Source organism: Globicephala melas, chromosome 8 (genome assembly GCF_963455315.2).
Source record: "Globicephala melas chromosome 8, mGloMel1.2, whole genome shotgun sequence".
Lineage (NCBI taxonomy): Eukaryota > Metazoa > Chordata > Mammalia > Artiodactyla > Delphinidae > Globicephala > Globicephala melas.
Genome location: NC_083321.1, coordinates 15,592,835 through 15,604,040, shown reverse-complemented (window position 1 = coordinate 15,604,040; position 11,206 = coordinate 15,592,835). Strand labels below are relative to the sequence as shown.

At 57.7% G+C, this 11,206-nt stretch overlaps 1 protein-coding gene across 1 annotated transcript in view; it reads right to left on the bottom strand.

Annotated features, from left to right (window-relative positions):
* Window positions 1–6,728: 6,728 nt before the first annotated feature.
* The window catches only part of ALX4 (ALX homeobox 4), a 39,981-nt gene continuing 35,503 nt past the window's right edge, over window positions 6,729–11,206 (bottom strand). Inside the window, exons 3-4 of the mRNA XM_030864626.2 lie at window positions 8,589–8,717; window positions 6,729–7,058 (exon numbers count right to left, since the gene is read on the bottom strand). Coding sequence (XP_030720486.1) covers window positions 6,729–7,058; window positions 8,589–8,717 — 459 coding nt within the window. The remainder of the gene's footprint in view (window positions 7,059–8,588; window positions 8,718–11,206) is intronic.

The window sequence follows — 11,206 nt, the reverse complement described above, 5'->3', positions numbered from 1 at the left end:
TGTGGAGCTAAAAAAGGAAAATCTGTATGGAATCACAGAATTCCCGGGAAAATGTCGACTCTCACACCCCATTGTCTCTGGAGCTGGCACGCATCTTCTCACTTCTGAGCCCTGTTTTGAGGGATGGGTTGTTTGTGGAGGGCCTCTTGTTCCTGAGCAGCTGAGCATGCAAGTCTGAGCCTGTGTAAGGAGAAAGACCCCCACTGCTGCATCACCCCGACCGGCCTAATCAAGGGTTTCTGCCGAATCACAGACCAGCCAGCTTGTGGTGCCCTGAGGTTGGCAGTTGTTCTTGTAGCGAGACCTGGGACAATGGGATTGGTGAGAAGCTGACAGCAAGAGCAGTTTCTCTGGAGGTTGGAAAGAAGCTATCTACAGACCGCCCCTGAGGTAGAGTGGAGGTGTGGAAGGCTTAGGGGCATGAGGATGGTGGAGGGATGACTGGGGAGAGGAAGGGTTTGAGCCCAAGGGTAAGTGGAAAAGCTCTGAGATGAGCACTCTCAGACACAAGACCTCTCGGGCCGTTTTAGGGAGCTGGCCTTGTGCCGGCCCAACCCCGGGGACACGAAACAAAGAGGTCAGCCTTCCAGTCCTGGGCTTGGCTCGTCAGGGGTGCACGTGACCCCTTGAGGAGCAGGGTGGGCAGGGTCCACGGCCAAGCAGAGGCTCTGAGTTCACTCCAGGCCCATCTCTAGCCTTCCTCTTCCCATTCAAAACCAAAACAGAGCCTCCCCTCGGCCCCGCCTTCCCATTCGTTCTCTCACTTCCTCACTGTACTATTTTCTGAGGCATTCAGACGTGAACGGAATTGGCCCTCTTTCGGAGCTTTGTAGACACGTGGGCTGGTCAGGCAGATACACAGGTAAATCACACGGTGTTCTGTGCTGAGACGCTATTACAAACAGTTCTGTGGGAGCACAGAAGGAGCAACCACCGGCCTGGGGGTGGAAGCTGGGGTGAGGCGTGGTGTTGAGAAAGATCTTCACAGAGGACATTATCATTTGGAGGCCACAGAGCACGAACAGGAGTTTTCCCGGTAGAGAGGGCTGGCGACGGGGCACAGGCATTCGAAGCAGACAGATGGCAAGTCCACTACTGTGGCCAAGTGAAAGGCCCCAGACGGTTTGGGGAGCAATGAGTGGTCCTGGCGGCCAGACAGGGAACGGCTGAGCTATAGTAGATATTCAAGGAAGCCCTGCTGGCCTGGTCCTCCCCGGAGACACTCCTTGGAGGCACAAGTCCCAGGGATGGGTTACGTGAGTCACCAGGGAGGCCCAAATGACCCTGTCGAGCCATCCTGCCCTTTGGCAGTAGCACTCATCTGGACTCCAGGTTACTGGGGTTGCTAAGCAGGGGTGCAAGGCAGGCAGCTTCCCATGCACAAGGCATTTCTCCCTCTGCTTCTGTTCCCACCTTGGGACTTAGCAGTGACTTGGTGTGGAGAGTCCAAGAGCTGCCATGACCCTAACAGATGAAAAGGGTCATTTTTAAAGACAAGTTCCCAGCTCAAGCCAACCTAAAACCATCTAGGTCCATATTGAACGAGAACTTACCCTACAGGTACCGAATCTGAGATGTGTCTCCAAGAAAGCAGCATTTAAATAGTTGGAAAAAGATGAAAAGGAGTCTCCCGTCGGACTCAGAGCTGGTAGCCGGAGGGAGTAATCGTGGTCCTTCATGTCACCATTGCCACATCAGCTTACAAAGTCCATGCATGTGTCATCTCCATTTAATCCTCCCCCCGCATTGGTGAACTGGGCAGGGACAGGCTTCTTCCCCTCCGTCAGATGTGAGAGCTGAGGGTCAGTCAGGTCATTTGACGAACGAAGGTGTCTCCCCCTCGGCACGGGGAGCCGGCGGGGGGGCTCCCTTGGAGAGTAACTGCCTCTTCCTTGAGTCACCTTCATGCTGGAAAGCAAGGAAGCATCTATTCCATAGCAGAACCTGGGCCCCCCACCCCTGCTCCATAATTTGTATTTAGAGCTTTGCTTTAAAAATCCCCCAAACAAACCTCCTGCAAGTTCTCTCAGCCACTAAGTGTAGAGCCAGGACGGGGACCTGCCTCTCCTGGAAGCCTGTCCTGCACTCTTTGTGCCAAGCAGCCAGGTCTCCCCACCCTGGACCTCCATGCCCTGGCTCGCCCCTTGCTTTCGGAACAGACCCTGGAAACACAGATGGTACCAGTGACATCGAGGGGCCATGATGAGCGCACTGGAAATGCAGGGGCAGCCCCTGTTTCCCTCCTTCCCCCCTCTGCTGCTTGCCTGCTGTGCAAGCAGGTCCTCTGGGATGAGGGGGGTGGCGCTCCAGCCCCTCGCAGGCCACGCACCCCTCTTTGTGCAGGAGCCCTAGCCGGCCACCTGTTGTTAATCTAGCCCTGGTAATCCATTCTGTACTGTGTCAGCAGTTCAAAAGGGCACTGTTAGTATTTTTTGCCGACTTCAATTAACGTGAGATTTCAGAGGCCCCTCCGATCACATTTCATCTGTCACAAGTCAGGAACAAAACAGACAGGTTCCAGTTGAGAGGAGGAAGGAGAAGGAGTTTATTGCAAACAACAACCAAACAGACAGTTTGGGCTGTGCCCAGCCAAGGGTGCGCTGGGCGCGCGCAGCGGCATCAGTGCTCCATTTGGCCCCGTGCCTGGGCCCCTACGTCCTCTTCTCATCAACAGTCCTCCCCTCCCCCAAAGATGTAAGTGCAATAACTTACTTTAAAAGGCAAGAACGTTTCTTTTAATATTTTTGCTATAATGTAGTTACATGGTGGTATAGGCAGTAAAATTTTATGGAACCGACCTCATTTTTTTATACATTTTTCTGAAGTTTTAATGTCTTTTTCATATATATTTTTAATATTCCACCCCAGGCCATCAAGCTAAAAGAAAAGTTGCATTTATACAGGGTTATGGTATCTTACAAGGAGAACAGTCAGTATTGATTGAGGTTCATGTTCCTTCCAGCACTCAGCTCTCTTTTCAACCACTGCACACCAAACAGACTATTAGACATTGAAAACTGTCCTTCAAAATCAGTAGTATAAAGGCCTAGCTCTATGTATGTATGTGAAGGGGAAGAAGGGGCGGGGCAAGGGCAGGTAATGTTTTGTTCACTGGAACACCTTCCCCTCCCTCCAGCATCCTCAGGGAAGTCTCGTGGGCTCCCAGTGACTTTGAGAAGTTGAGTGTTTGTTGTCTTCTCGTTTTCCTCTTTCATGATCACGGATTATTACCCTGGGGGCCTGGTTGCCAGCCATCCTCACTCCCGCTAGGCCTGTTTGCTTTGGCACCTGACAGGCCATCACGCAGACCCAAAGCCCCAGAGCGTCCAGCCCTGAGAGGGAATGGCTGCGGAAGCGGGATTTGTGGTGGTTTTTCCTGGAAGAGTTCCTCTTGTCCACCCAGCGGGAATGAGGGCGGAGGGGACACTGTCACTGGGCCCAGTGTGGCTGCAGCCATGGGCGCTGGGAACCCACCTCACGATTGCTACCCCACCCCCTTGCAGTGTCTTTGAACTAACTTGGCTACCATGCTTCCCCAAGCTGGAGGCATGGTGGTGAGAGCTGAGAATCAAGTATAGTTGAACGAATTCAAGGAAAGTTCCAAAGCCCATGTCTTCCAAGTGCCGTTGAAGACTTGGGGACAAGCCTCTCTGTGTGTCCCCAGAGCCCTCTCCTCCCATGCCCTGGGAGCAGTGAGGGCATCTGAGGGTGGTAGCAGCAGCTTAGTAGTGTCAGGCCTTGGCTGCCGAGACTGGTTCCCAGCAGGGATCAGAGGCTGGCAGTGTGGGAAGGCTGCCCATGGGCCTGCCAGCCACCCATCACTTCCGGCTTGCGTGGCCATCTCTGTTGAGATCTTAGGCAAATAGCAAAGAAAACCCCACCTCTTTTAGCTTACTGGCTTAGCAGTGACCCCCAGAGAGGGTCCACTCTCCTCTGCACCTGCCTTCATGAAACCTCACTCCTGAGGACGCCGCCAGCCCCAGAGAGTCGCCCAAGCTTGCTTAGTCATCACGGGAGAGGCTGCAGGGGCACCTCCCGCCCCAGCAGCTGACAAGGCAGAAGGCCTGGGCCCAGCCTCCTGACCAGGGAAGCTCTGCGCAGCACCGGCCATCAGAGCCCCTCGCTCAGCTCTGCCTCAGGTGAAACACGGCTCAGGGTGGTCACGTGCCCCCCTGCGGGCCAGGGTCATCTCCACTGTGAAGGGATTGGGCTAACTAGAGGGTTTCTAATGCCTCCCCACTGGGCGATTCTGGGATTCTCGGAGTGTCAGGCAGGCCCTTGAGGGCTGGGACAGGGTGCGGACAGGCCTGGGGCTGGGAAGCTACCTGTGGGGAGATGCATAGGGACATTTTACACCAACATTTTAATCCTAGATACTTGACTGTGTTGGTGGGACAGACAGCCAGAGACACACAGCCTTCTTCTATCGGAAGCTTTTTCTTCTCAAGCTTTGGGTTGCCTGACTTAGGTCTGGCCCAGGCAGAAAGCAGACACAGAGAGGAATTGATGTCCGGGGTCCCTTCCAGAAGATTCCACTTAGGGCCCTCCTTCTCCCTTCCCTCCTCCTCTGCGGCTATCCTAGTTCTTTCTCTCTGTCTGATTCTCTCCCAGGGGAGCACATACCCCTGGTGAAAGTCCCTCTCATGTCCTTCCCAGCCAGTAGGGCATTTAAGGAGGAACTGGGGGATTGTCTCCAGCCTAAGGCCATTTCTTCCTTCCTCTTTCTAGATTCTGGGAGTTTGAGTTGTTTCCGCCAACCTCAGAACTGGAAAAGGCTTCCTAAGAGTCAGTCCAAGATCCTCAAATGTACGAAACACTAAAGCCAAGCCTCTAAGAACATTTAATTCAATATCCAAGACCCCTTTCGCTTCTAGAAGGTCAACTCTAGAGCTACGGTTCACAAAGAGGTCTGACTCTTGTTAAGGGAAGTCAAAGCCAGCTCCTTCCCCAGTCTTGTTTCTGGAGCACATGAGAACGTGAGACAGAGGTAGAGACCACGATGTCCCCGAAAACCTAAGCAGCTCAAAGGGGAGGGTCTCACTCCTCCCTGCCCACCACCCAAGAGGCTGTCCTGTGTCCAGGCCTCTGGGCCTGGTGGACCTGGCCCTCCTCACTGACAGAATCGGGGTAGAAAGGAGAAAAGGCAGGCCCTTCTCCCCAGGGGCTACCTGCCAGGGGGCTTCCCAGGGCTCTGAAAGGCCTGCTTTGGAGGACAGGTACCCTGTGCCCCGAGCTTAGGTGACGGCTGGGCCCTGGAGCCTAAACTCAAGCTGCAGGCCTCATATCGGCAGAGGTGGCACCCCTGCAGAAGGAGGCCCCTCCCTGCAGGCGGGGAAATCTGCTTCCAGAGAGCATCCTGACCTCTGTGTCTGGAACAGAGCAAGTGACCCAGAGGAGCTCAGCCCCACGAGCCCTTCCGGAGGCCAGGGCGAGGGGCTGGGGTCTCCCATCCCCTAGGGCAGAAGTGCAAGGGCAGGCGCTCTCTGCCCTACGCCCAGAGGAACACAGAGCCTCCGCCTGAGTGGAAGGCTCTGGGCAGGGGTGGCGCTGGAGACTGCTGAGGGCCACCTAAGGCCGTGTAGGGGCTGGCCTGCCGCTTGGAGCCCGAGTGAGCGTGCACTCATCCTCTGGCAGGTCCTGAAGCTGCTCTTGGTCCTCTGCCACCGTGCCCGCCGGCTTAGCTGGTGTGTCTGAGGTGTAAGTCCTTCCACACCAGGACACTGCTCAGCAGCCCCAGTGAGTGACCAGAATGGGACACGGGGAGGGACAAGCACCTCCAGCTCCTCCTGGAGGGGCTTGAATGGATGGAGAAAAAGCTACCCAGACCTGCCCATTGTCGCCGTCATCCTGCCTGCAGCGGGATGTCAGGTGGCTGGAGAGCGGACCTGTGTGCACGAGCCCCTGCCCCCACTCCCCTGGACACCTCCCTGCAGCCCTCCCTGCTCCTAGAAGCTTCCTTCCAGCTTCATGGGTACCGTGGTGGTCTGCATCCTCCCTTGCACTGTTCACCCATATCCAGGGTCTCGGGGTGTGAGGGCGGCTGTGCACCCTCCGGGGCCAGCGTTGCTGGGTGGCAGCAGGATCCTTCAGCTCCAGCTCGTCTCTCTCTCTGCCCAATCCCACCGGGTGTGCCCAGCACAGGGGACAGCAGGACGGGGACTCCTCGCCATCCAGGGTGAAGGCAAGGCGGGTGCCTTGGGTCCAGGAGGTGGGATTCCGTGGGCTTTTAGGGAGAGAAAAGGAGATGGGAAGGCCGAGGCCGCCTCTGCAGGGCAGCCTGTTCTTCAGACACAGTCATTGGCCTGGTGACCAAGGGACCACACAGCAGAGGGAAGGACGGACATGACTGCACTGTGGCCACTGCTGGGTCTGCATGGGAGTCTATCCTCGACTCAACGGTCAAACTGGGCAGGGCAGAGGAGCAGGAGTGGGGAGAAAGGGTCTTCAGCTTATAATGGATGCAAAGCTGCAAAACTCGGCCGCCTGGCTTCCTCCACTGCCTCTGGCCGGGAGCAGGGGGCTCGGCCTCAGTGTCTGCTGCCCCCTCCCTCCCAACAGTCCACGGGGCCTCAGACTTGGAGCGGCGGAAAGTGCTGAGGGTCAGGACCCCGGCCCCGGGCCAGGTTCCTAAGAGGAAAGTCGAATGGGGGGCTGGGGGCCTGGGAAGCATGGGCGTGGCCAGTGCCCCGAGATGGGGGAGGGCACGGGGATGGGACGGGGGTGCTCTGTCATGTGGCCCAGGAGATGGCCGCGCTGTGCTCCTTGGCCTTCATGCGGAGGGCCGCGATGCTTGACGTCTTGCGGTCTGGCTCACCGTTGAGCTCGTAGCCGTTGAGGCCCGGGTTGAGGCCCGCGGCTCCAAACAGGCTGCCCATGTGCGTCTGGCCCACGTGGCTGCCAGCCCCAGAGACACCCAGGAAGTCGGTGACGCCGCTGGCCCCAGAGCCGGGGGGGTGAGCGTGAGGGGACATGCAGGCGGGCACAGGGTCACAGGGGACCACGCACGCTGGCACTGGTGAGGCAGCCCCGTTGTTGCTGATCCAGGACGGGTTCTGAATCTGGGGAGAGGGGAGGCAGAGATGTCACAGGCTGGCGGGGGCTGGGGTGCGGGAGTACATCGGGGCTTTCCCCTCCCCCACGGATGACCTCTCCTCACTTACGAGCCCACCCTGATGATGAAACCATTCCGGAGCCTTTACTTGGGAGCCTCTCAAAACCTTTATGGCCATCTAGCCCCTTAGGAGCCTTTGGCTTTTAGGCTCTGGCTCCTCTGTTCCCAGGGCCAGGCGAGCGAGCGGCAGACAGAGGTTCCGTTTTAAACTTGAAATTTCATCAAGCGTCTAGTGAAAGGGCTGTCCTGGGGACACAGCTCACCAGCTGAGGGCAGCCCGCAACTTAAAGGCAGATGCAGACTTTGTCTCTGCATCCGTGGACCGCTAGGGTCAGCGACTGTCTCACTCGTCTCTGGCTCTTCCCCAGGCCTGGCAGGCCCTCGAGACTTGATAGACGGGAGCTGACGTGAACCCAGAGAGCTCTGGCACTGGTAACATGGGCTGTGGGCTTGCAGGCTGTGGTGTGGAGGGGATGGGGTGGACAGCGGGGGCCTTCCAGGGGCTCGAGCCCTTGAGGCTTCAGAAGTAACTTCTGGGACTGAAAGGGCTGCCTCAGGAGGTGGTGAGGGGAGGGATGGAGCCGGGCTGGGGGTGGGGTGAGGTGGGGGGGCACATGGAAGGTGTTCAGGCAGCAGGTGGGGTCGACCTGGACATGTTGTCTTCTATCTGTGCAGCTGTAATCCCTTCCCTCCCCAGCTTCCACCTCTGGACCCATTTTCCTCTCAGCGTTTATGGGGAGATAGAACTGGGGACTCAGCCAAAATTACATCCGTCCAAGTGTCCAGGCTGCCTGACTTTACTCACACTACTTCTCGCCCCTTTGCATCCCACTGAGGACTCAAATGCCCCAGGACGAGGGAATGACTGACAGCCATGGAGGAACATGCTCTGGTGGGGATGGGAGAAGATGGGACAGACTCCTGGGAGAGCCGTGAACACGCAAAACAACCTTTCTGAAACTGGATAAGTCACAAAGCACTTTTGCACAATCTAATTTAGACCTTCGAACAACCTCGTAAAAGAGTTGAGGCAGATGCTTTTTAAAGCCCAATTCACAGGTGAAGAAACGAGGCTCAGAGAGCTTGTGACTTGCCTGTAGTGAGAAAGCTCTGGAGCTGGGATGACTAAGGATTCCATGTTCATTCCAGCCCTGCCTCAAGGCCTCCAGGCTTTAGGACCCCTCTCCTAGGAAACACTCGGAGTGGCTCCCGGGGGCCCGGAGGCCCCCCTGGCCTTCAGCAAAGCTTCCTCGGTTCTGATGCTCACAGCGCAAGTGGCCAAAGGGGCAGAAGAAAAAGCCACTCTCACCGCCCCGGGCTTCCTTCCCTGAAGTCCAGCCAAGGCTGGGTCAACACTTACGTCGGACAGAAGGAGCTCCGGGCCTCCCACATTCTGGAGAAACGCACACGCCCCGAGTACTCTTTCCGGGGACGGCGCCCCTTCTCAGAGCGTGAGGGGCTGGGGACAGGCACGTACCTGGGCATAGTTCTCCGCTCGGGTGAGGAGGGGCAGCTCGTAGGCCGTGGAGAAGTGGGTTCGAACCTGCTGCATCTGCCCAAAACGCTCCCTCTTCCTCCACTTGGCCCTCCGGTTCTGGAACCAGACCTGCAGGACAGAGCAGTTGTCACGGGGGTCAGGCCAGGAGCTGGAGGCCCCGCCTTCGGGCAGTGCCAGCCTTTCCCTTGAGTCTCACCAGTTGCAGTGTAGGGTCGAGGCCATGGGGGTACAGGTAATGTGTCCGCCTCGGCCTTTATCCTCAAGAGTTTACAATCTAGAATGATAGACGTTGAGAGCCTGGAAGGCACTTTATTCCAGTTTATCATGTGGGCCTGATCTTGGGCCAGTAGCTTCATTTTTCTAAGCTTCAGAATCTAGAGCAGGCAAGTGTCACACACACAAAACACACGCCACTAGTCATCTTAGCGGTCATCTAACCAACCCCAGCATGGGGGGCGGCCTGATCCACTGGGGCCACAGACTCCTGGGGAGACTCTGATAAGAGCTGTGAGCGCTCACCCAGAAAATCATTCTCTTGGACGATCGCACACATGTGGTTTGCCATCATTTTCCAAAAGGTCTGGGCTTCCTGGGACCTCTCCACCCAGGTTCAGGATTCCCACTTCCTGAATCCTCTGTGCAGACTTCTGTCGGAAAGAGTCTCCCAGCTCAGAACACCCTGGGTTAAAGATTCTCTGGGGGACAGGGGTTCCGTCGGGCTTCAGAGGCAGTCAGGGACGGCTTTGCGGAGGGAAGGCTGGGGCTGGGCTCCGAGTGCTGGCTGGAGGGACGGAAGTCCAGGCCGAGTTTAGAAACAGCAGGGCACACTCAGGAGACCTCGGGAGGCCACGCTGCCAGTTGGGGGAGTGATGGGAGGGAAAGGACCATGGAGGTGGGAGCCAGATTGTGGGGGGCCTCAAATGCCAGGTGGAGGGGGTCGCCACGGTGCCTCGAAGAGAGGCAGCTGCTGCAAAATCTCAGGCTGAAGAGTAGCCTGGTGCCGAGGAGGAGAGGAGGCCCGCCTGTCACTGAGCATGGGGGTGGGGTGTTGGCGTGACCTGACCAGGTACTGGATGGGGAGGGCGGGCTCTGAGTCAGGTGTGTGAGCCAGGGTCTCTGGCCATGGGGGTGGAGGTGGGGTGGGTCCTTTTCCTTTTGCAGGAGCAAAGTTTCTGGCAGGCTGAGAACTTTCCTAAGGCTCAGGGGCAGGAGCTCGCCTTGGGATCTGTCACTCCTGCCAGTGACTTGGGATCTGGGGAGGGGGTGACGGGGACAGGGGAGGGTGGGAGAGGGGGAGTGAGCAGGGCTCAGCTTCCAAGCCAGAAAGGGCTTCAAGCTGAGTCCAGGGCAGACCTCTGAGCTCCGTGGAGGGAGACTCCTGGCAGCTTGATGTGCACCTACCCGCTGCTGACTGAGGTGCACGTGGGCACACCTCGAACAGCACACCGCCCCCGCCAGCAGTCTTGCTGAGAGCATGGAGCTTCCTCGGACGAGGGGGAGGGAGCTGGGCCTGAGGCCTGGACGGATTCACCATGCGGCAGCATAGAGGCTGCTCGCCCATGGGTGCCCACTGGGGTGCCTGGCATAACCACTGGCCTCAGTTTCTGCATCTGGAAAATGGGGCCAATATCTGTGCTGACCTCTTTCCAGGGGTGGTGCCTCTGAGGGCAGCAGGTGAGCTAGATGGGAAATGCTGTCACAGAGTTTTTAGAGTACTTCACACTTGTTTATCTTATAGCTCCTGACCTTCCTTGCTGTCTTTTGCTAGAAGAAAGAAGTCAGAAAAGACAGGGGCGGGGGTTCTGTGTGGCCCATGTTAGTGTGCGGAGAGTGGGGGTGAGGAGGGAGGGTGAGGAGGGAGGGTGAGGCTGCAGCTCGTCCCAGTACACAAGCATGAGTGTCACACACACACACACACACACAGAGCGCTGCTGGCATCTCTTTCAGCGTCACTCTGTTTCCTGTCTTGACTCTGGTGTAGGAGAGGCGCTCTCCTGGGTCCCCCACCCCCACCCCCGGAGCCGGCCCTCTCTTGGGCTGGAGTCTCAGCCGCTGCCCCACAGCCTCCCGGGGCTTCCTGTCCTCCTGGGGCTCCTGGGGTCCGGGCCCAGGCCGCCCACTGGGAGCCAAGGGCAGATCGGGTCTCCTCTCTGTGCCGCTGAAACGGGATCCCCCTTTATCGGTGGTCTGGAATGGGGGACTGGGGGCAGGATGAGAGAATGAATCAGAGGCGCTTGTTTTCATTTCATGTTTAATTTCCTGCAGGCTTAGCTCAGTCTTTCCGCTCCTTCCTCAGCCCCCCAGGGTTCTCTGAGGGGGAGGCCAGCGGGAGGGGAGAAGCCCACTGGAGGCATCTAGATATATGACTGCTTTCTTTCTTTGAGGCCGGGGAGAAGGCTAGAAAAAGGTGACGTGTCTGCCACTGGGGGGTTGCTGTTGAGTCTCTGTGGACTCGGTCCCGTGGTGGGATCCAGAGGTGCTGGTGGAGGTGACACGCAGGCGTGGGCTGGGCTGGGAGGGACACGGATGGGGAAGGAGGCAGCCCAGTATCCTGCATGGGGTGGGGGGGCCTGGGGTTGAGGGGAGGAGCAGAGTGG